The sequence below is a fragment of the Capra hircus genome, chromosome 3, assembly GCF_001704415.2.
Source record: "Capra hircus breed San Clemente chromosome 3, ASM170441v1, whole genome shotgun sequence".
Classification (NCBI taxonomy): domain Eukaryota; kingdom Metazoa; phylum Chordata; class Mammalia; order Artiodactyla; family Bovidae; genus Capra; species Capra hircus.
Genome location: NC_030810.1, coordinates 21,490,420 through 21,515,337, shown reverse-complemented (window position 1 = coordinate 21,515,337; position 24,918 = coordinate 21,490,420). Strand labels below are relative to the sequence as shown.

At 45.0% G+C, this 24,918-nt stretch overlaps 1 protein-coding gene across 3 annotated transcripts; it reads left to right on the top strand.

The window, feature by feature from the left end:
• On the top strand, positions 2,162 to 23,003 carry LOC102181495 (taurochenodeoxycholic 6 alpha-hydroxylase-like). Of its 3 annotated transcripts, none has more exons than XM_018046560.1 (12): positions 2,162 to 2,356; positions 5,805 to 5,946; positions 6,531 to 6,575; positions 7,028 to 7,155; positions 8,083 to 8,207; positions 8,674 to 8,732; positions 9,177 to 9,283; positions 9,367 to 9,557; positions 9,655 to 9,788; positions 19,797 to 19,861; positions 19,986 to 20,062; positions 22,387 to 23,003. In XM_018046560.1, the coding sequence occupies exons 1-12, from the start codon at positions 2,162 to 2,164 to the stop codon at positions 22,580 to 22,582; spliced, it is 1,464 nt and encodes a 487-aa protein (XP_017902049.1). In that variant the 3' UTR covers positions 22,583 to 23,003. The 3 variants fall into 3 exon arrangements, with proteins under 3 accessions (XP_017902049.1, XP_017902048.1, XP_017902050.1); XM_018046559.1 differs by having other exon boundaries at positions 8,578 to 8,732; XM_018046561.1 differs by lacking the exons at positions 8,674 to 8,732; positions 9,367 to 9,557; positions 22,387 to 23,003 and having other exon boundaries at positions 9,177 to 9,289; positions 9,639 to 9,788; positions 19,986 to 20,066.

The following is a 24,918-nucleotide window of genomic DNA, read 5'->3' as shown; positions in this document are numbered from 1 at the left end:
TTATCATCAACAGAAGCACTGACCCCAAATCTAAGTGCCTCTCCAAGTGGCATCTTCTTTCCTCACATTGTCACTGCTGATAAGGACTTTTTTAATGGAAATTTAATTTGTTCCCTTTTTTTTGGCCGTTTTTCTTTTTCTTATCAAAAAACAAAAAAAAAAAACACTGTATTCAGGATGAGTTTCATATACAGCAAAAGAAGCTGCACCTATAACATAGCTAACAATATAAAGATTACAAGATTCTCGGCTAACTACTTTATCTGTCCCAGCAGAAAAACATAGATGAAGCAAATGATTAATAAACAACAGGATGAAAACAATAACTCAGAAAGGAAACTTGCTTTAAGAAACTGAAGGCTACAAAAGACAACCAAAGCAAGAGATTTGAATAAGATTTCCTAAACCTTAATTACACGATCCCAAATTTAAAAATCAAAACAAAAAACTAAGACTCCCATATTTCAGTAGTGGTTGTCTTTCATTGTATTTCAAATTTATATTCTCTCATCTCTTAAGATGGAAAATAGGGATATTCACACAGACAAGTCACTGCAAACTTAAGAAAATACATAAGCATCCATAGCCTCAGCATGTATTAACCTATTGGAGAGTTTAAATAAAAGAAGAGGTAGAATTTTCAGTTCCACTGGACAAATGAAAATGAGTCATGTTGTCTTGTAAGGTACTCCACAGCTAGATGTTACTACAGACTTCAACTCCAGTTGTGTGCAACATCACAATGTTAAATAAGATAACACAGGCATCAGATATTTGAGAAAGGTTTATTTTTAAGTAAATATATACATTTTATTGAAGTATAGTTGACTTATAATATTTCAGGTGCACAGCAAGGTGATTCAGTTATACAAATACATATATATTTTTTTGAAATTATTTCCCGTCATAGGTTAGTATAAGATATTGACTACAGTTCCCTATGTTATACAGTAAACATTTGTTACTTGTTGTATATCTATTTTTTTAATTAGAAATATAGCCTTCTATTCATACTAAGTCAAATAAGTGGAATAAAAATGTCATGCATTTTTTAGTTAGGCAAAATTTCATGTTTGCTAAAATATATATATTATGTATATTTTTATAGGTATGTATACAAAATCTTTTCTACTACACTTGATAAAGGCTTGAGAAAGAACATAAAAAAAAAGAAGAGACGGAGAAATTGGAGAACATAAACAAAATGAAATGGGAGCACTGAATATGAAATAGAAAAAGTGAAACAAGTGAGATAAAAGTAAAAGATCATCATATAGTCCAGTTGTTTTTAAACGTGATTGCTCATTAGAAACATATCTGGAGCTCTGGGGAAAAAAATGAAATGTCTGAGCATTTTTTAAACCTTTTTATTTTATATTGAAAAGGAAGTATTAGTCTCTCGTGTCCAACTCTTTGCAACCCCAAATTGCAAATCTGTTTGGGGATAGAAAATAGTACTGTATTACACACTTAAAATTTTAAGAGGATAGATGTCTATAGACATCAATAGATGTCTAGATATCAGGCTCCTCTGACAGCCTATCCTCTTAGACATCTATCTATAGATATCTATAGGTAGGCTGTCAGGCTCCTCTGTCCATGGAATTCTCCAGTCAAGAATAGTGGAGTGAGTTGCCATTCTCTTCTTCAGGGAATCTTCCCTACACATGGATTGAACCCTAGGTCTCCTGCATTGCAGGGAGATTCTTTACCATTTGAACTACCTGCCCAATTTTGTACTGGAACATAGTTAACAATGTATGATAGTTTCAGGGGAACATCGAGGGAACTCAGCCATCAGGAAGGGAAACTTCAAAAAACATTTACTTTTCTGTTTTATTTCAAATTGTCTAATTATTTCAAAAAAATATAAATGTGATAGTTTGATAGTTTGCAGGATCCTGGAACAACCCAAACTCCCCCTTCAAGTTATAAATACTATTTTCTCTTTTTGATTCTTTACATTTTGTAACATAAGAGAGATTACATTTAATAAAACCAAATGCTAACACACAAAAAAACTCTGGTGGCCCAGATGTGAGATCTGCCTTCACCTTCACCCTCCCCCATGTGGGCGGGGAGATCCTCTCAGACCAAGGTAGGTGCTCCAGGAAGGTCAGCCACAGTCAGGGGCAGTCAACGATCCAGAAACCACTGCACCATGAGTGTCTCTGTGCTGAGTCCCACCAGAGCCCTGGGCGGGGTCTCTGGGCTCCTGCAGGTGGTCTCCCTGCTCGGCCTGGTTCTGCTTTTGCTCAAGGTGGCACAGCTCTACCTGCACAGACAGTGGCTGCTCAAAGCCCTTCATCAGTTCCCATCTCCTCCTTCCCACTGGTTCTACGGACACAAGAAAGAGGTAGGATGGAGCAGGATGGGGGAGTGGGAGGTCATGGAGGGCTGGAGCAAGGGATGGTCATGGTCCGTTAGTCCATGGGACAAAGCCTTTTTGTGTGACCAGCACATGGCCCCACGAAGTAACACAGCTCATCTCTTAGATCTAGGCTCCTCACCCAGTCCTGGGGGCTCACTCCTCCCAGGCCCTGTGCTGGTGTCCTCGAGTCTGTCAGACACCCCCTTCCTCAGGGAGATCTCAGGCTGTCCTGGAAACCCTGCTCTTTGAAGACAATGGCTGTTCTTTATTGACTCTCCCTGCTCTCCAGGCAGAGCAGCTTCAACTGTCCTCACAGAACAGGCTTCTAGATGTTTCCCTGCTCATCACTCAACTGCATGCTCCCTGCCTGGCCCCGAGCTTGCCTGGGAGCACAGACATCAGTCTGATGGATCAGCCCTGTGGGTTCACTGTGTGTGGAGACAACACACAGGAATCTAAGACAGTGCAGGTCACAGGAAAAGAGGCTTACCTCCTGGGTCGTGTTTATTTCAGGTATTAGAAAAAACTGGCTTGGTTTCTTAGGACTGAGGGATTTTTCCTGGCATGTAATAGTGCTTAATTCCTGATAAGATGCTGTCACTCAGGAAGTTTCCTAGGATGGGGTTAGGTGAGGAGAACTGCCTGTTTGGTGTCCTCTCTCCGAACTATGAGCTCTTGGAACTGAGCCTGTAATCCCCCTCACCCTCAGCACCCAACCCAGAGCCTGCACAGAGCGGTGTCAGTCCATTATGTGGAGGGAGAGGCAAGAGGGAAAGGAGCAGCTTGCAGGCTGGGAGGGGCAGCACTTGCCTAAAGGTGCGGGGAGCTCAGAGCAAAGTCAGGGGCCATGTGGAAATGGCTCACCAAGGGTTTGTGGCTTAAACAATTGTTAGGAGACAATCACAGGTTGAACAGATCTGAGGCCTCTTTCTCTGCAGCATGATTAGAGCAGAGCAGAGACAAAGAGAAAAGCTAGAAGCAGCCCAAGCCCCACACGGGCTGGCCCAGCACCTCTCTCCCCTCTCCTTCCTAATCTCCTGCACCTTGGGTCTCTCAAGGTCCTCTTCACCTGCCTGTGCATTCCAGCCTCTGGGACTTGGCTCCCCATGTGTCCTCTCCCTGGAATGATCTCATCCCTCACATGACTTTCTCACAAGCCCCAGGCCCAAGTCATTTTCATTCTGGGTCTCCCAGGAGTGGAGAGGACAACTCTTTTTCTCTGGGTGTCCTTCTCACAAGTCAGTGGTAACTGGATTCAGCTATTTCTCTCTGCAAGATCATAGCTATCAGCTTCTTCTGGAAAGCCTGCCTCTGGTTCATTTTTCTATCTTGAAATCATCTTGGTAAATTATGAATCAAATAATAGCAAGTGCAGGAATAAGACTTTCCTAACATCCAGTTCTGAGTTACACCCTATTCCCCAAAGCTTCCCCATAGGCTTTGTCTTCCCTCCATCACACTTTCGTGACCTGCTCCTGTTTTGGCCACCTAATCTCTCAGTCTCCTCCACTAGCCTGTAGGGTCCAAACAGATAAGCATCTAGAGCCGCATCCTAATTTGGTACTTTAAATCCGTGTCTGGCATGAAATAAATGCTCAGTAAACACAGGCTCAGTGAAGGAACGTGACTCAGTACAAGTTGCCTCAAAGCTGGGGAGCTCTGATGGCAGAAGAATGTAGGCAGAGATCAGATAGCAAAGGGGCAGAGGGTTGCTCTGAGTTACACAGAGTCATTGAAGTGAAGACAATTTGACTACATGAAACACACCTGGAACCAATTGTTGATGAGAAATCTGGAGGTGACAAAACAAAGGTGAATCTCCAAAGTTGAGGAAAGGCAGTTGCTCTGTGGCACAGAGAACAGGCCACCAGGTAGAGGGAAGAATGTGGGCAAAGACCTGGAAGATGAGCAGGTGGAGCCAGTGCAAGAAGCACTGGAAGCAGCATCTTGAAGGCAGAGCAATGCATCTGTGGAATCGCCACCTCATTAGGGCAAGAGTAGAGACAGTAGAGACAGAAAGGAAACGCGTTGGTGGTCCATAATCAGGAGTTTACAAAGATTCCTCTAAGCAGCGGTAAGTGTACAAAAGTTTCTGACAGTCAATGAAAATGAGATTAAAAATCCACATATCAAAATCTTATTTCAATACCATTCTCATATGTATACACTCAGAATCTGTCCTACAACTGTGCATACATTTGATATGAAAAATAATAATATATACACACAATGTGGTATTTAATTTTTTCCACTTAGCCATATACATTCCAAACAATCTTTCTTATTAAGAAACATTAACATGTATGCTGGGATAATATTAAATGTGTATAGTGACTGGTATGGCAAAATGAAATTAATATATAAATTTAATTTTTAAGATATAATCTATTCATTCTTTAAATAAATCTAATCATATGGCATCTGGTCCCATCACTTCATGGCAAATAGATGGGGAAACAGTGGAAATACTAGCTGACTTTATTTTTCTGGGCTCCAAAATCACTGCAGGTGGTGACTGCAGCCATGAAATTAAAAGATGCTTACTCCTTGGAAGGAAAGTTATGACCAACCTAGACAGCATATTAAAAAGCAGAGACATTACTTTGCCAACAAAGGTCCATCTAGTCAAGGCTATGGTTTTTCCAGTGGTCATGTATGGATGTGAGAGTTGGACTGTGAAGAAGGCTGAGCGCTGAAGAATTGATGCTTTTGAACTGTGGTGTTGGAGAAGACTCTTGCAAGTCCCTTGGACTGCAAGGAGATCCAACCAGTCCATCCTAAAGGAGATCAGTCCTGGGTGTTCATTGGAAGGACTCATGCTGAAGCTGAAACTCCAGTACTTTGGCCACCTGATGCGAAGAGTTGACTCACTTGAAAAGACCCTGATGCTAGGAAAGATTGAGGGCAGGAGGAGAAGGGGACAACAGAGAATGAGATGGTTGGATGGCATTATCAACTCAGTAGACATGGGTTTGGGTCGACTCCGGGAGTTGGTGATGGACAGGGAGGCCTGGCATGCTGTGATTCATGGGGTCACAAAGAGTCAGACACGACTGAGCGACTGAACTGAACTGAACTGAATCATATGACAACACTGCTTACCAAGTGATAGAAGCTATCATCAGTTGCTCAAGCAACAAATGATTTCCAAAATTTTCATAAACCAAGTAATTATCTTTGATGTAAGTTTCTGTAGGCAGTTTGTAGTGTTGGCCCATACCTCTACCCGACATGGGACAGAATCCAATCTTAGGACAGTGATGGACAGCCTGCAAGGTTGGATGAGATTCCAGGTCAGAAGAAATAGTTCTAAACTCTTAGTTCTGCTGATGGATCCAGAATGATAATCTGGTACCCTTCCAGCCCTTCACCCTGACTTCAGCTCCAGAACTAAAAGAAAGGCATTATTGACTTATCTTTCCCTTGGTGACAGTTCCAACAGGAGAGTGAGCTGCCACTGCTACTGAAAAGGGTAGAGAAATACCCAAAGGCCTGTGCTCGCTGGCTGTGGGGCACAAGTGCCTTAGTATCGGTCTACGACCCTGACTACATGAAGATGGTCCTGGGGAGATCAGGTGAGAGGGAAACCCTCAGCTGGAGACAATCTTTCATTTGAGTACATGTCCCTGGGTGTGAAATTCCACAAGAGACTGACACTTCAGACATCAAGGCCTGAACTCCTCCAAATACTCTCCCAACCACAAGCGAGACTAGGGTTTCTCTTTTATGTCTTACTTTATACAAATGAATTGAGATGATCCCAGAACTGGAAGATGATTCCCTGTCCACACTGATCTAGGTTGGGCACCTCTCATTGTTGTCTCTTCTGTGTCATGAGATGGCCAGATGACCACACGCTGTAGAAAAATCACAGGTTCTTTCTTATTCTCTGGCAGTGAACTGAGTTTATGTTTCAGGGCAATTCACCATCTTAGTCCTGTGAGTGTTCTGCTCTGGAGCACCAAGCCTCCCTTCCTGGGACCACAATGACTATCAGGACAGAGAGAGTCAGGGATGGGAGGCAAGAGTGCCGTGGTTTCAGAAAGATTGTCATCTGATAAGAACCAAGCAAGGAAGGGAGTCCATGGTCTAGACCTCAGCTGCTCTGGAGGCTCCTAGCAGAGTTTGTTGCCATCCACATTCCTTCTATACCTTTCAGACCCAAAGCCTCAAAGAACCTACAAATACTTGAATTCCTGGATTGGTAAGTACATTTAAATACAACTGCAGACTACCCACCATTTAGGTTAGACAAGAGCGGTCTCTGTGTAAATGGAGAACAACAGGTGCCAGGCACACTCATCTCTCAATCGAACCTCATTTCTCTTCTGCTAATAAAACCCTCAGCCTTTGTAATGGTGCTGTAGCCCTCCTTTTTACCTAAGCTTCTTCTTCATAACTTCTCAGTCTTTACTAATGTTTCCAGTCTAGCTTTTAGATAAGTCCTTTGATCACCTGTCCACCTACTCTTTTTCAACCTCTATCTCACTGCTCTTATAATCACATCCTATGGACAGACATACTGGAAATTCACATCCCTATAATGTACTGGCTTTTCCCAGCCCTGCCCATGATGAGACTTCTCCTGACACCCTTGGTTCCTCCCAAGTTGGCCCCACTCTCCCCAGTGCCCATACACATCCATCCGTGGTTCAGGGACAGGTTTGCTGCTGTTGGAGGGGCAAAAATGGTTCCAGCACCGGCGGATGCTGACCCCAGCCTTCCACTATGACATCCTGAAGGCCTACGTGGGACTCATGGCCAACTCTGTCCGAGTGATGCTGGTGAGTCCACCCCTTGTCACCATATGCACTAGAATCCAGCACAGTTGACAAAGTCCACTATCAGACACTTACGTCCCTTAGACACCCACTGAATAGAGCCCCATGGAATGATGCACTCATGACTTAGTACGAGAGAGCACTCATTAAAGCTAGGTTGGACAGAGGAACATCTAGGCTCCAGCTTGGATCCATAATTTTCTCCTCACCAAGAGAAATCAGGGCCATGGTGTATTCAGGGTCCACTCTTCTCCCATCTCCATGTTTGAACACAGGGGAGTAGATCAAGGAGGTCAGTGCAAATTGGCCCTGGCTGGCCTGGACAATGGCAGCTTCAGTGGCAGAGTGGACATCCCAAGATGTCACGGAGGTGGGCTCTGGCCTGGTTTCCATGGATTCTGCACATCACTGAGCCACTCATGGGAGGAAATGAGTCCAGATCTACACTCACAGGGCTGGGCCTTCACAAACATCACCTCTGATCTGTACTGGGTATCACCTGGTCTTAGGTAACAGTAAATGAATGAAAGGAATTGAGTAGTTCATGCCCCTTCTAAGAGCCCCATTAAAGTCACTTTAGCTTTTCCTTGCCTTGAAATATGTGCTTTGTAGTGTTGATAACACTTGTCCAGATCTGACCTCAGGACAAATATTCTCCCCCGACTATGCTTTCTGCTCAGCCACAAGCTGGTTAATATCATAAATTATTCCTAAAATTCATAATTAATTAGGATATTAGAAGAGAATACAACTATTATATAGTAACGGTTCAAAGAAATAGGCATTACATTATACACGTGTGTTACAGCTCTAAGTTGCTAAAACAAGTCTGCTTAGAAAATGAGGAAATTTTATCTGAAGATGTAGAGACAGAAAGAAAACCAGGATTTCTGGGGAAGCAGAGTAGGGCCAATCCCCATCCCTCCACAGGACAAGTGGGAGGAGCTTGTCAGCCAGGACTCACACCTGGAGATCTTTGGACATGTCTCCTTGATGACCCTGGACACCATCATGAAGTGTGCCTTCAGTCACCAGGGCAGCGTCCAGACGGACAGGTCAGTGACAGCTCTTCAACAGCAGAGTCCTTTTCTCACCATCTGGGAATGACTTATCTGAGAGGCAGTAAGGGCAGTGTTAAGGTTTCTCAGCACAAAAAGTAAGTCCTGCAGAGAGACATGGACCACAGCCAAATTCTACCCAGACTATTCTTGACTCAATCACTAGTTCCAGTTTCCTACACAGGGAGAAGCCTGGATCCTCAGACCACTTGTAAATACTGAGGGGCTCCTCGGGCTAAGACAGAAACGGCAATACCTCAGTGCTGCCTGTCTCCACTGACTGAGGAATCCTTGACCCAGAGCCCCAATTCCTCTCTAGGTCAGAGGTTCCCTCAACTCCAGTCTCTTCTGCACCCTCTCCCTTCAGGAACTCCCAGTCCTACATCCAGGCCATCAGGGATCTCAGTCATCTGATTTTTTCCCGACTGCGGAATGCTTTCCACCAGAACGACCTCATCTACAGGCTGACGCCTGAAGGCTGCCGGAACCACCGGGCCTGCCAGATCGCACATCAACACACAGGTTCCCCTACTTCTCGTGGGCCACTCTACACACCTTCATCAGGCACATATGGGAGGGCCTGGCCTTGATTCTTCAGGAAGAGCCCAGACTCCTGCTTCCTCTTTAGGAGCTGACACACACCCACCTGCTGCAGGGACTGGGAACCCAGAGGTCGGGGTGTCAGGTGTTGTGTAGGGAATTACAAGAGTCACCAGGTTGGTGATGACTGAGTGAGACCCCTTCCAGCAGCATTCAGGCAGAGCCTCCATGGGCTGTGTTACTTCACGGATTGCACCTGGAGTAGATGTCGCTGGAGCTCTCAGTCCTGACATGCTCACCCAGTGCCACCCACCTCACCCACCTGGCACCCAGACTGGGCCTGAAGGGCAGATGGGGCTATGGTGGGTGCTGCATTTGGGCCCCCAGAGTCCTCAGCTCTGGCTGGGAACCACTGTTCTGGGACAGATGCAGTGATCAAGGAGAGGAAGTCTCACCTGCAGAAGGAGGGAGAGCTGGAGAAGGAGAGGAGAAGGAGGACCTTGGACTTCCTAGACATCCTCCTCTTTGCCAGAGTAAGTGTAGACAAGAGAGGCCTGAGCCTTTGGGCAGAAGCACACAGGAAGGGCATACCTGCACTCTGGCCCTGCCTCCACAGATGGAGAATGGAAGCAGCTTGTCTGACAAGGACCTCCGTGCAGAAGTGGACACATTCATGTTTGAGGGCCATGACACCACAGCCAGTGGCATCTCCTGGATCCTGTATGCTCTAGCCTCCCACCCTGAGCATCAGCAGAGATGCAGGGAAGAGATCCTGAGCCTCCTGGGGGATGACACCTCCATTACCTGGTGAGCGTCCAGGAGATGAAAGAACCCTGTCCCACCTGAGCTAGAGAGAATCCCTGCTTGTCCTGTCCTGCCTGCTCTCAGATGGGCTTCCTTGCAGGGATCACCTGGACCAGATGCCCTACACCACCATGTGCATCAAGGAGGCACTGAGACTCTATCCACCAATACCAGTCATTGGCAGAGAGCTGAGCAAGCCCATCACCTTCCCTGATGGACGCTCCTTACCTGCAGGTATGAACTTCACCTCACCACTCAGCTAAGCACTCTGTAGGACCACGTGGTAAACCAGAAATCCACATGTGCTTTCCCAGTTGCAGTATGCTCTGATTTTTTTCTACCAGAAGATAATATTTACCCACTAGTTTAAGTGAGTTTTGAAAAATGTTTTTCTTTAAAAATGTAGGAATAATCCTACCATATATCTAACAATCCTGCTACTGGGAATATAACCTGAGACCCTGGAAATAAAAAAGAATGTGTACCCCAGTGTTCATTGCAGCATTATTTACAATAGCCAGGACATGGAAGCAAACTAGATGTCCATCGACAAATGAATGGATTATGAAGATATGGTCCATAAACTCAAGGGAATATTACTCAGTCATAAAACAGTATGAAACTGAGTCTGTTGCAGTGAGGTGGATTATACAGAGTGAAATAACTGCAGCCTGTTATACAGAGTGAAATAACTCAGAAACAGAAAAACAAATATCATATATTAACACATATATATAGAATCCAGAAAACTAGTACTGATGAACCATTTGCAGGGAAGGAATGTAGGTTTAGACATCAGTTCAGTTCAGTCACTCAGTTGTGTCTGACTCTTTGCAGTCCCATGGACTGCAACACGCTAGGCTTCCCAGTCCATCACCAACTCCAAGAGATTACTTAAACTCATGTCCATCGAGTCAGTGATGCCATCCAACCTTCATCCCCTTTTCCTTCTGCTGTCTGTCTTTCCCAGAAAAAGGGTCTTTTCCAATGAATCAGGTCTTTGCATGAGGTGGACAAAGTACTGGAGCTTCATCTTCAGCATCAGTCCTTTCAATGAATATTCAGGACTGATTTCCTTTAGTATTGACTGGTTGGATCTCCTCACAGTCCAAGGGACTCTCAAGAGTCTTCTCCAACACTACAGTTCAAAAGCATTAATTCTTCAGTGCTCAGCTTTCTTTATGGTCTAACCCTCACATCCATACATGACTACCAGAAAAACTATAGCTTTGACAAATGGACATTTATCTCAAAGTGATTTCTTGACTTTTTAATATGCTGTCTTGATTGGTATTAGCTTTTATTCCAAAGAGCAAGCATCTTTTAATTTCATCGCTGCAATAACCATCTGCAGTGATTTTGGAGTCCAAAAAATAAAGTCTGTCACTGTTTCTATTGTTTCCCCATCTATTTGCCATGAGGTAATGTGACCAGATCCCATGATCTTAGTTTTCTGAATGTTGAGTTTTAAGCCACGATTTCACTCTCCTTTTTCACTTTCATCACAAGGCTCTTCAGTTCCTCTTTGTTTTCTGTCGTAAGTGTGGTGTCATCTGCATATCTGAGGTTATTGATCTTTCTCCTGGCAATCTTGATTCCAGCTTTTGCTTCTTTCAGCCCAGCGTTTCTCATGATGTACTCTGCATAGAAGCTGAATAAGCAGGGTGACAATATACAGCCTTGACGTACTCCTTTTCCTATTTGAAACCAGTCTGTTGTTCCATGTCCAGTTCTAACTGTTGCTTCCTAACCTGCATATAGGTTTCTCAAGAGGCAGGTCAGGTGGTCTGGCATTTCTCTTTCAGAATTTTCCACAGTTTATTGTGATCCACACAGTCAAAGGCTTTGGCATAGTCAATAAAGCAGAAATAGATGTTTTTCTGGAACTCTCTTGCTTTTTCCATGATCCAGCAGATGTTGGCAATTTGATCTCTGGTTCCTCTAGCTTTTCTAAATCCAGCTGGAACATCTGGAAGTTCATGGTTCACATACTGTTGAAGACTCGCTTGGAGAATTTTGAGGATTACTTTACTAGTGTGTGAGATGAGTGCAATTGTGTGGTAGTTTGAACATTCTTTGGCATTGCATTTCTTTGGGATTGGAATGAAAACTGACATTTTCCAGTCCTGTGGCCACTGCTGAGTTTTCCAAATTTGCTGGCATATTGAGTGTAGCACTTTCACAGCATCATCTTTCAGGATTTGAAATAGCTCAACTGGAATTCCATCACCTCCACTAGCTTTATTCATAGTGATGCTTTCTAAGGCCCACTTGACTTCACACTCCAGGATGTCTGGCTCTAGGTAGGTGATCACACTATCATGGTTATCTGGGTCATTAAGATCTTTTTTGTATAGTTATTTTGTGTATCCTTGCCACCTTTTCTCAATATCTTCTGCTTCTCTTAGGTCCACACCACTTCTGTCCTTTATTATGCCTATCATTGCATGAAATGTTCCCTTGATATCTTTAATTTTCTTGAAGAGATCTCTAGTCTTTCCCATTCTATTGTTTGCTCTATTTCTTTGCATTGATCACTGAGGAAGGCTTTCTTATCTCTCCTTGCTATTCTTTGGAACTCTGCATTCAGATGGGTATATCTTTTCTTTTCTTCTTTGCCGTTTGCTTCTCTTCTTCTCTCAGCAATTTGTAAGGCCTCCTCAGACAACCATTTTACCTTTTTGCCTTTCTTTTTCTTGGGGTTGTTATAGGTCACTGCCTCCTGTACATGTCACAAACCTTTGCCACACTTCTTCAGGCACTCTTCTATTAGATTTAATCCCTTAAATCTATTTGTCACTTCCACTGTATAATATTAAAAAGCTGAGACATTACTTTGCTGAAAAACGTCCATCTAGTAAAAGCTATGGTTGTTCCAGTAGTCATGTATGGATGTTAGAGCTGGACCAAAAAGAAGACTCAGAGCTGAAGAATAGATGCTTTTGTACTGTGGTATTGGAGAAGACTCGAGAGTCCCTTGGACTACAAAGAGATCACACCAGTCATTCCTAAAGGAAATCATTCCTGAATCCTCATTGGAAGGACCAATGCTGAAGCTGAAGCTCCAGTACTTCGGCCACCTGATGCAAATAGCTGATGCATTAGAAAAGACTCTGATGCTGGGAAAGATTGAAGGCAGGAGGAGAGGGGAAAACAGAGGATACGATGGTTGAATGGAATCACTGACTCAATGGACATGAGTTTGAGCAAGCTCCGAGAGATGGTGTAGAACAGGAAAGCCTGGTGTGCTACAGTTCTAGGGGTGGCAAAGGGTTGAACCTGACTGAGTGACTGAACAACAACACTAAAATAATTACCTAAAATTCGGGGAGTAAGCAGAGTGATGTGGTAAGTGGAAGTGCATATATGCAGATGTTTTCATCCACCCAGCCAGTCTGTGTCTTTTGGTTTGTGCATTTAATCCATTTACATTTAAGGTAATTATTGATATGTATGATTCTATTCAGTTCAGTTCCTTTCAATCACTCAGTCATGTCTGACTCTTTAGACCCCATGAACCTCAGCATGCCAGGCTTCCCTGTCCTCATCAACTCCCAGAGTCCACTCAAACTCATGTCCATTGAGTTGGTGATGCCATCCAACCATCTCATCCTCTGTTGTCCCCTTCTCCTCCTGCCCTCAATCCTTCCCAGCATCAGGGTCTTTTCAAATGAGTCAGCTCTTCACATTAGGTGGCCCAAGTATTGGAGTTTCAGCTTTAGCATCAGTTCTTCCAATGAACACCCAGGACTGATCTCCTGTAGGATGGACTGGTTGGATCTTCTTGCAGTCCAAGGGACTCTCAAAAGTCTTCTCCAACACCACAGTTTAAAAGCATCAATTCTCCAGTGCTCAGCTTTCTTTATAGTCCAACTCTCACATCCATACATGACCACTGGAAAACCATAGCCTTGACTAGATGGACCTTTGTTGGCAAAGTAATCTGTCTGCTTTTTAATATGCTATCTAGGTTGGTCATAACTTTTCTTCCAAGGAATAAACGTCTTTTAATTTCATGGCTGCAATTACCATCTGCAGTGATTTTGGAGCCCAAAAAAATAAAGTCTGACATTGTTTCCACTGTTTCCCCATCTATTTCCCATGAAGTGATGGGTACAGATGCCATGAACTTTGTTTTCTGAATGTTGAGCTTTAAGCCAACTTTTTCACTCTCCTCTTTCACTTTGATCAAGAGGCTTTTTAGTTCCTCTTCATTCTCTGCCATAAGGGTGGTGTCATCTGCATATCTGAGGTTATTGATCTTCCTCCCAGCAATCTTGATTCCAGCTTGGGCTTCCTCTAGCCCAGCATTTCTCATGATGCTCTCTGCATATAAGTTAAATAAGCAGGGTGACATTATACAGCCTTGACGTACTCCTTTTCCTATTTGGAACCAGTCTGTTGTTCTATGTCCAGCTCTAACTGTTGCTTCCTGACCTGCATATAGGTTTCTCAAGAGGCAGGTCAGGTGGTCTGGTATTCCCATCTCTTTCAGAATTTTCCACAGTTTATTGTGATCCACACAGTCAAAGGCTTTGGCATAGTCAATAAAGCAGAAATAGATGTTTTTCTGGAACTCCCTTGCTTTTTGTTGATCCAGCAGATGTTGGCAATTTGATCTCTGGTTCCTCTGCCTTTTCTGAAACCAGCTTGAACATCAGGAGGTTCACGGTTCACATACTGCTGAAGCCTGGCTTGGAGAATTTTGAGCATTACTTTACTAGCATGTGAGATGAGTGCAATTGTGCAGTAGTTTGAGCATTCTTTGGCATTGCCTTTCTTTGGGATTGGAATGAAAACTGACCTTTTCCAGTCCTGTGGCCACTGCTGAGTTTTCCAAATTTGCTGGCCTATTGAGTGCAGCACTTTCACAGCATCATCTTTCATGATTTGAAATAGCTCAACTGAAATTCCATCACCTCCACTAGCTTTGTCTGTAGTGGTGCTTCCTAAGGCCCACTTAATGTCACATTCCAGGATGTCTGGCTCTAGGTGAGTGATCACACCTTCGTGATTATCTTGGTCGTGATGATCTTTTCTATATAGTTCTTCTGTGTATTTTTGCCACCTCTTCTTAATATCTTCTGCTTCTGTTAGGTCCCTACCATTTCTGTCCTTTATTGAGCCCATATGATTCTATTACCATTTTCCTAATGTTTTGGATTTATTTTCTGCAGGTCTTTTCCTTCTCTTGTTTTTCCTACCTAGAGAAATTCCTTTAGCATTTGTTTTAAAGCTGGTTTGGTGGTGCTGAATTCTCTTAACTTTTGCTTGTCTGGTCTGGAAAGCTTTTTTTTCCTCCCTGAAATCTGAAGAAGAGTCATTTTGGGTAGAGTATTCTTGGTTGTATCTTCTTCCCTTTCATCACTTTAAATACATGCTGTTCCATTCTGGCTTGTAGAGTTTCTGTTGAGAAATCAGCTGATAGCCTGGTGGGAGTTCTCTTGTATGTTATTTGTTGTTTTCCCCTTGTTGTTTTTAATATTTTATCTCTGTCTTTAATTTTTGTTAGTTTGATTACTATATGTTTCCATGTGTTCCTCCTTGAGTTTATCCTTTCTGGGACTCTCTGTGCTTCCTGGACTTGGTTAACTATTTCCTTTCCCATGTTCTGGAAGACTTCAGCTATTATCTCTTCAAATATTTTCTTTGGTCCTTTCTCTCTCCCTTCTCATTTTGAGACCCCTACATTGCAGATATTTAGGCTGTCTTCATTTCTTGTCATTCTTTTTTCTATAGTCTGTTCTACAGCAGTGATTCCCACAATTCTGTCATCCAGGTTATTTTTCCATTTTTCTGCTTCAGTTATTCTGCTACTGATTCCTTCTAGTGTATTATTTATCTCTGTTTGTTTATTCTTTAGTTGTTCTGGGTCTTTGGGCAACAGTTCATTTCATCTTCTCAATCTTTGCTTCTATTCTTTTCATGAAATCCTGGATCATCTTCACTTTCACTATTCTGAATTCTTTTTCTGGAAGGTTGCCTATCTCCACTTCATTTAGTTGTTTTTCTGGAATTTATCTTGTCCCTTCATCTGGGACATAACTTCCTGTTTTTTCATCGTGATTAACTGTCTGTAATATGGTTTTTGTTTCAGTCACTGCAAGGCTGTGCTTATTCTTGCTTCTTCTGTTGAATGAGGCTAAGAGACTTGTGTAAGCTTCTTGATGGGACTGGTGATGCAAAAACTGAGCCTTGCTCTGTTGTACAGGGCCCTGCTCAGTTATGCTTTAATCTAATTATCTGCTGATGAGTGGGGTTGCACTCCCTCTGTGGTAGTTATTTGGTCTGAGGCAATGCAGCTCTGGGGTCTACAGGCTGTACGGTAGGGTGAATGGTGAATTCCAAGAGGGTTTATGCCAAGGGGGACCTTCCAGTTTCCCTGTCCCTGTGGTAAGCCCCTGAAGACCCATGCCTCCACAGGAGGCCCTCCAACACTAGTAGGTAGTTTTTGTTAGTCTCCTGTGGGGTCAGTTCTCTTCTCCTTCGGGTCTTGGTGCATGCAAACTTTTGTTTAAGCTCTCCAAGTGTGGAGGCTGTTTCCCTCAGTCCTCTGGAAGGCCAGTAATCATATCCTGTGGGCCCTCAAGTTTCTCTCTCCAGAGAGATTCCCAGTCCCTTTGTCAGATGCCCATGCTGAGGAGCCTGACTTGGGGTTCAGAACCTTCACAATAATGCAAGAACTTCTTCAGTATAATTGTTCTCCAGTCTGTGGGTCACCCACTTGGCAGGATTTGGGATTTGATTTGATCATGATTGCACCCCTCCTACTGTCTTGCTGCAGCCTCTTCTTTGTCTTTGGTCGTGGGTCATCATTTTTTGTTGGGTTCCAGCATCCTCCTGTTGATGGTTGTTCAACAGCTAGTTCCAATTTTGGTGCTCACGCAGAAGGAGATGTGTGCACATTCTTCTACTCTGCTGTCTTGAACCAGAAACTAGAGTTGTTTAGCCACGAAGTGATGCCCTACTCTTTTGCGACCCTAGCTCTGCTGGTAAAGAATCTGCCTGCAATGAAGGAGACCCCGGTTCTATTCCTGGGTCGGGAAGGTCCCCTGGAGGAGGGCATGGCAACCCAGTACAGTATTCTTGCCTGGAGAATCCCCATGCACAGAGGAGCCTGGCGAGCTACAGTCCATGGTGTCACAAAGAATCAGACATGACTGAACAACTAAGCACAGACTTAGCCCTCCAACCTCCACTCTCCATGAGATTTCCCAGGCGAGAATACTGTACTGGGTTGTTATTTCCTTTTACATATATATATATATATATATATACACATATATATGTATATGTACATATGTATATATATGTGTATATATATATATATATATATAAAACATTGAACAACTCAGTTCAGTCCAGTCACTCAGTCGTGTCCAACTCTTTGCAACCCCATGAATAGCAGCAGGCCAGGCCTCCCTGTCCATCACCAACTCCCGGAGTCTACCCAAACTCATGTGCATCAAGTCGGTGATGCCATCCAGCCACCTCATCCTCTGTCATCCCCTTCTCCTCCTGCCCTCAATCCCTCCCAGCATCAGGGTCTTTTCCAATGAGTCAACTCTTCACATGAGGTGGCCAAAGTATTGGAGTTTCAGCTTGAGCATCATCCCTTCCAATGAACACCCAGGACTGATCTCCTTTAAGATGGACTGGTTGGATCTCCTTGCAGTCCAAGGGACTCTCAAGAGTCTTCTCCAATACCACAGTTCAAAAGCATAAATTATTTGGTGCTCAGCTTTCTTCACAGTCCAACTCTCACATCCATACATGACCACTGGAAAAACCATACCCTTGACTAGACGGACCTTTGTTAGCAAAGTAATGTCTCTGCTTTTGAATAGGTTGGTCATAGCTTTAATTCCAAGGAGTAAGGGTCTTTTAATTTCATGGCTGCAGTCACCATCTGCAGTGATTTTAGAGCCCCAAAAAATAAAGTCTGACTCTGTTTCCACTGTTTCTCCATCTATTTCCCATGAAGCGATGGGACTGGATGCCATGATCTTCGTTTTCTGAATGTTGAGCTTTAAGCCAACTTTTCACTCTCCTCTTTCACTTTGATCAAGAGGCTCTTTAGTTCCTCTTCACTTTCTGCCATAAGGGTGGTGTCATCTGAATATCTGAGGTTATTGACCTTTCTCCCGGCAATCTTGATTCCAGCTTGTGCTTCTTCCAGCCCAGTGTTTCTCATGATGTACTCTGCATAGAAGTTAAATAAGCAGGGTGACAATATACAGCCTTGACATACTCCTTTTCCTATTTGGAACCAGTCTGCTGTTCCATGTCCAGTTCTAACTGCTGCTTCCTAACCTGCATACAGGTTTCTCAAGAGGCAGGTCAGGTGGGCTGGTATTCCTATCTCTTGAAGAATTTTCCACAGTTTATTGTGATCCACACAGTCAAAGGCTTTGGCATAGTCAATAAAGCAGAAATAGATGTTTTTCTGGAACTCTCTTGCTCTTTCCATGATCCAGCAGATGTTGGCAATTTGATCTCTGGTTCCTCTGCCTTTTCTAAAACCAGCTTGAACATCAGGGAGTTCACGGTTCATGTATTGCTGAAGTCTGGCTTGGAGAATTTTGAGCATTACTTTACTAGCATGTGAGATGAGTGCAATTGTGTGGTAGCTTGAGCATTCTTTGGCATTGCCTTTCTTTGGGATTGGAATGAAAACTGACCTTTTCCAGTCCTGTGGCCACTGCTGAGTTTTCCAAACTTGCTGGCATATTGAGTGCAGCACTTTCACAGCACCATCTTTCAGGATTTGAAATAGCTCAACTGGAATTCCATCACCTCCACTAGCTTTGTTTGTAGTGATGCTTCCTAAGGCCCACTTTGACTTCACATTCCAGGATACCTGACTCTAGGTGAGTGATCACACCATCGTGATTATTTGGGTTGTGAAGATCTTTTTTGTACAGTTCCTCTGTGTATCCTTGCCACCTCTTCTTAATATCTCCTGCTTCTGTTAGGTCCATACCATCTCTGTCCTTTATCGAGCCCATCTTTGCATGAAATGTTCCCTTATTATCTCTAATTTTCTTGAAGAGATCTCTAGTCTTTCCCATTCTGTTGTCTTCCTCTATTTCTTTGCATTGATCACTGAGGAAGATTTTCTTTTTAACTCTCCTTTCTATTCTTTGGAACTCTGCATTCAAATGGGAATAGCTTTCCTTTTCTCCTTTGCTTTTCACTTCTCTTCCTTTCATAGCTATTTGTAAGGCCTCCTCTGTCAGCCATTTTGTTTTGTTTTTTTTTTTTTGCATTTCTTTTTCCATGGGGTTAGCTTTGATCCCTGTCTCCCGTACAATGTCACGAACCTCCATCCATAGTTCATCAGGTACTCTATCAGATCTAGTCCTAGTAACATCCAATTTAAGAATTGAGTGGGTTGCTATTTCGCTCTCTCTCTCTCTATGTATATATGTGTGTATATATATATACGCACACACACACACACACACAAGATTTACAGCTAGCAACATCCAATTAAAAACATGATTGGCACATAACTTGAATGCAACAAAAGCTCAATAAACAAATGTTAACCCTTGAATGTGGTCTTATAATGGAAACTAAAACTCTAATTCCTTGAAACATGAAGACTTAAGAGAAAAGCAGACAGAAGCAGGGGGAAGCATGCTTCTTCCACACGGATCTAAGTAAAGAAGGGAGCTTAGGGACTCCACTGTCATGGGTCGGATAGTCCAGTCTCTGAGGATTCCTCTGGTGGGTGGCAGAGAGCAGCTGATGATGAAGTCTGAGAGCCCTGCCATGGCTGGAGGCCACCCACTGATTCACCTCACAGTGGGTCTGAATCCCAGCCCTTCCCCATTTTGGCTGTGCGATCATAGACCCATCCCTTAATCTTTCTGAGGCTCAAATGCTTCATCGGTTCATGGGGATAGAACTGCCTTCCTTGAGGGCTGTGTGAGGATTAAATGAGTTATTGCACATTCCCCAGGGTCATGATGGCACTTGATAAATGTGAGTTCTCACCTGAGTTGCTCCTAAATGTAAGCCTCCAATTCTCTTACTTCTCAATCCTGGGTCCTGGTCACCTACTCCTAACAGAGCTCATGTGCTTTTTCATGCCCAGCCCACCTGTCTTGCAAGAACATCATTTCATTCAGAGTGATGGAGGGTGCTCCCATGGTGGTTCCCAGGACTTTGGTGAAGACATACTCCCCCTGCTTCATGGGGACCATCAGGCTTCTTTCTCTCCTCTCTGCCCCACAGGAATCTTAGTCTCCCTCTCCTTTTATGGACTTCATCACAACCCAACCGTGTGGCCGAACCCGGAGGCAAGTTGGTGGTGTGAGGAGGGGATGGGATGCTCTCTCCACACCAGCCGCTCCTGCTCCTGCTCTGTGGATTGATGTGAGAAGTTTGACCCCCACTGTCCTAGCTCCATTGTTCTCTCTGCAGGTGTTTGACCCATCCCGGTTTGCACCAGGTTCTACTCGACACAGCCATGCCTTCCTGCCCTTCTCAGGAGGGTCCAGGTGAGGCCTCTGTACTGAGGGAAGCAGGTGTCACTGGTTGCTCCCTGCTGTGTGTGACTGTCTACATTCGTACGCGGTGCATGCAATTCTGTCCTTATGTGTTGATGTATTGAGAAGGAGGCATGGGTCTCCATGTACAAGAAGGTCTTTAGGGCCCACCACAATGACGTTGACCTCCTGATGTCCACAAGGACTGACATCATTTCCATCTCAGTGACTGATCCAAAGTATCCAGGGTTTTCCTCACTTTAGGAGTATGACATGTTAACATTAGAAGTCTTCTTGAAAGTTAAACTACACATGTTTGGTTTGGGCAATTTCAGTCACCTTAAAAGATGGTTTCTGCTATTCCCACATTACTAGTCAGCCTACTGCCTTTCTACTTAATTCACCAGTCCACCTCTCACTGTATCTATTGTGTTTGCCTGGGTTTGGAATATCAGTTGCCTTCCACGTCCTGAGGCTTCAAGTCATGTCTGTGATCAGTCACAGTTGTTGTTTGAATAGGTTTCACAGTCATGAATGTGTTCTCTAGTTCTACAGTACATCTGATAATTTTGACTTCATATTAATATAACCATGACATATTTTCCTGTTGCAAAAATTCTTTATATAACAGCAGAAGTTATATATCATAGTCTCAGAGTCTACAGAGTCTAATGTTAGCAAGATAAAGAGTAAAGTGCAGGACAATCAAGTCAGCTTTTGGAAGAAAACTATTCTTTGTTTGACAAGCATTTGTAAAGTCCCTTGTATGTAAAGTATAAAGCACCCTTGGAATAGCTATTAACCTGGATGATACATTCATAAATGACTAAAGATCTTAAAGGCTACAGAACCTCCCCTAAAATAATAACTTCAGTGACTTTGTAACTTGGTAAAAACAAGCTTTTTCTGACTCTACAGTTCTAGGAAATTTTCAACTGTGAATCAACATACACGGAACAGCTTTGAAGCAAATTGTCTTCCTGAATTGCTTCTAGGATTTGGTTTACACCAGGGTCCAGTCCTTCCTGGTAGACATGGCTGCATGTCATGCAGCTGCCACTAGAGGAAATGGGAGGGTAGGCAGCTTGATTTTAGGTCAGAATAAATATTTGTTATATTGTCAGTCCATTTGAGTTGTTTTCTATTCAATTAATATTGTTTAAATATGAAAGCGTGTCTCCATGTGCCAAGACCTGTGCTAGGAGATGGGAACACAGAGATGATAACGCTGTCCTCCCCCAGGGCTCACTGTCAACAAATCAACATGTCTACTCAAGACAGACATCATTCACACATCCACTCTTTCACTCATTCATTCATTGGGCAGACTGTGGGGGGATCCATGATCCAGCACTATGCTGGGCACTGGATGTGATGTGTCCTTGAGTTAACACTCATGGGAGCCTTGAGGGTCCCGAGTGGGAAGAGGAGGTGAGAGTGGTGAGAGTGCAGAGGGGGTGAGGGTGGTGGGTGGTGGTCACTGGATTGAGCCTTCAGCATGAGGATGGCAAAGGCAAGGGGAGGGGACCTCAACAGTTGATGAGTCAGAAAAAGGAGCTGGACAGACCCTAGGTGAATAGGGAATAATCCAGAGAGGGCAGTGATGCAGCTAAGGCATTGGGACGTGTCCTCCCTGTGGTACAGAACATAGCAGGCCTGGAGCTACTGTGGGTTTAGAGAGAGGGGCAGAATGGAGGCTGAAAAGGCCAGATGAGGAGCCCAAGGGATGGTTAGGAGGGCCATTTCTAGATTAGAATGGAATGTTCCAAAGTTAGATTGACTGAGGGGCTGAGGGGGACAGGAAGCCAGACCATTAATTGGGAGGCAAATGGTCAGCTGGTTAGGGTTGTTAACCCATGTCCCACCAGGAAGCCTCCCTGTTGCCATTCTGATTCCTTACACAACCCTGTCTTGTCATCTCTGGGAACTGGGCAGCCTGTCTGTCCACCGTAGATGGTAAGGTCCTGAGAGGGTGTCCACCCTGCCCTCATACAGTGCCCTGGCCTGACCTGAAACCAGGAACTGCCCATGGATGAGTGAATAAAGTACTAGTTCACAGTTCTTGATCCACTTGACTTGACTCTGTGACTTAGAGCACTGATGCTCCCCAACAGGATTTCCTGCTGAGAGCAGAAGTAGGAGGTTGGAGACAGTCCTTAGAGAGGTGGGCTTTGTCATAGGTCAGGGGGAGAGTTTGGCCCAAGGGTTGGCTGTCAAGTTCAGTGTGATGAGTAAGGAAGGGATCAGGGCTGGGCCATGTGGAGGACAGCCCTGAATCCCTGTGCTCAGCAGGGGTTAGAAGCCTCTTCTCTCTTCCTTTTTATCTCCCAACCTAGGAACTGCATCGGGAAGCAGTTTGCCATGAATGAGTTGAAGGTGGCCGTGGCCCTGATCTTGCTTCGCTTTGAGCTGTCACCGGATCCCTCCAGGGTCCCTGTGCCCACTCCAGTCATGGTGCTGAGATCCACAAATGGGATCCACTTGCAGCTCAGGAAACTGTCTGATCCAGGTGGAGACAAGGACAAGCTCTGAGGGCGCCTACCCGCCATCCTGTCTTGCTGTCACTCTCCCTGTCCTTGCCTTTTTGCCCATTTCCTGCTTCTGTCTGCCCCCTACCAGCTTGCCTCATCTTCTGCCTCCTGCCCAGCAGCAGACTTTCTGCCCTTCTCCTCTAACCTTTCTCCAGGCTCCCTATCTGCTGTCTCTCCATCTGTCTCTGACCCCCTGCATCTCTCACTGTCCACAGGAATCCTGATCACCCGACACCCTCCAGTCTGTCTGTTATCTCCTGTGTTTCTCTCCTGCCTGCCTGTCTGACCCTGCATTCACATATATTTGCTTCTAAAATAATTTGCCATTGGCTTAGGGACTTGGGGCTTCTCTGATGGCTCACAGGGTATAGAACCCACCTGGTACCCAGGAGCCACCAGAGACTCAAGTTCAATATCTGGGTCAGGAAGATCCCCTGGAGAAGGAAGTGGCAACCCACTCCAGTATTCTTGCCTGGGAAATCCCATGAACAGAGGAGCCTGGTAGATTGCAGTTCACAGGATGGCAAAGAGTTGGACTTGACTGAGCATAGCACAGAATATCTTAGAGACTTAGAACAATACCAAATTATTCTCTGTAGGCTCTGGAGTGAAAAATCTGAAGTGGGTTTCCCTGGGAAAAGGAAGATGTTGGTGGGCTCCCCCTCCAAGGATCTAGGACAGGGTCCCACTCTGTGCCTTTTCTGCATCTAGCGCTGCAATCCTTGCATTCTTTGGCTCCTGGGCCCTCCTCCCTATGTGAATCGAGCAGCATCTTAAATGTTCCTCTGCTTCTGAATTCACATCACTTTCTGCTTCACCAAGACTTTGTGATTAGATGAACAACTCAGATAAGACAGACTTGCTCTCCTATCTGGTGATTAGGATGAGGACACCTGGGCAGGCATTGCTGGACATGTTAAGTCTTGTGTGACCACCGTCAGCCTGTCTCCGGCTCTGTCCAATGGGTGATGGGCCTACCCATGTGTCAGTCATGCGGCTTCCCCTCTCTTGCTCTCCCTTAATAAAGTTCACAGCATCAAATGGAGTGTACTTGTCTTCTCTGAAAGGAGCTGGATGGAAAAAAAGAGAAAGAAGTGGAGGGAAGACAGTAGAGAGGAGGAGGGGAGATGACACCAGCTCTGTGGGGCTGGAACCCCAGCAGGGAAAGTGTGTCTGGCCCCACTGCAGCCTCACACGCTGGGGTCCCTCATGCCCCACACGCTGCCTGGTGCCTGAAGCCCCCATGACAGCTGAGGCAGGAGAAAGGGCTCGTCTCCAAAGGCTCAGAGGGAAGATGCTCACACCAGCACCTGTCGGGGAAGGAGCCTCCTGCTCGTGCATGGTGGCTTCCTCACCACATCTGTAGAGGGGCCCAGCCAGCACCCACCCTGTGCTAGCAGGGAAGATGTTACAGACTTGGCCAGACACACGGGGCTTCTTCACCCCAAATGAGATTTGAGCAGAGTCCAGGCTAGCCTTCTCTCCAGTCCCTTGGCAGCCCTTCCTCTCAGGCAGGGCCTCAGGCTCCTCAGAAGCCTAGAGTGGGCAGCTGTGCTGGAGGGTCTGGGAGGAGCCAACTGGGCACAAGGCTTGGCTACTGGGAACAGGTGTCAGACCCAAATCCAGGACAGCTGGTGGCACCTCCCCCTCAGGATAGCACCTTGGAGTCCCTGGCATATGTTCCCAGCCACTCTGAGTGAGGATGGACTTCTTCAGCCCTGCCATTCCTGGAGACCGTGTTGGGGCCTGTCCTCCTGACCCTGGGCACTGACCAGAATCAGGCCCTTTGCACTCCTTCTCTAGCCTCTCTGCACTCAGCCCTGCTCTCTCTGGTTCTGCACAGGTTCCCTTCCTTCGCACCCCTGCCCTTCCTAGCCTAGGGCCCTGGTGCCACAGGAGACCTCCCGGCAGCCCACATGCCTAGTAAAAGGGCATCTCCCTCAGCTCCTGCCTGCAGCCGAGACCTTTGCACCAGTCTTCACACACGCCCTGATTCCCAAGTCACTTAGCTAGTTCATTCTGCTCCAGAAAGGGCCCAGATGGCATTCAGTGCTAGACCAGCGATAGGGCAGGAGGGTTAGTTTGGAGTGTCCTGGACAGGAAATTTGGCAGATCTGCTAGAGTCAGGTGTTGCAGAAGAGCTCAGACTGATCATTCTAAAAGCATGGGATGATGGTCCCTCATTCTCTTTACTATTCCTAGTGCTAAACCACATTTCTGAACCAATAAAGGAAAGTCTCTTTGTTCAGAGTCTACGTGGAAGGGGAAGAAGAGATCTGAGAGGAACCCAAGAGTGGGGAAGGTTGGGCTGGGAGGATGCTGAGTGTAGGTGGTTAC

What these genes read in the sequence shown, in the direction of transcription:
- LOC102181495 (XM_018046559.1), top strand. Translation starts at nt 2,162, where the DNA reads ATGAGTGTCTCTGTGCTGAGTCCCACCAGAGCCCTGGGCGGGGTCTCT. An exon ending in GATGGTCCTGGGGAGATCAG is followed by an intron (nt 5,947 to 6,530) that starts GTGAGAGGGAAA and finishes TATACCTTTCAG; the next exon opens with ACCCAAAGCCTCAAAGAACC. An exon ending in CCCTTCTCAGGAGGGTCCAG is followed by an intron (nt 20,063 to 22,386) that starts GTGAGGCCTCTG and finishes CTCCCAACCTAG; the next exon opens with GAACTGCATCGGGAAGCAGT.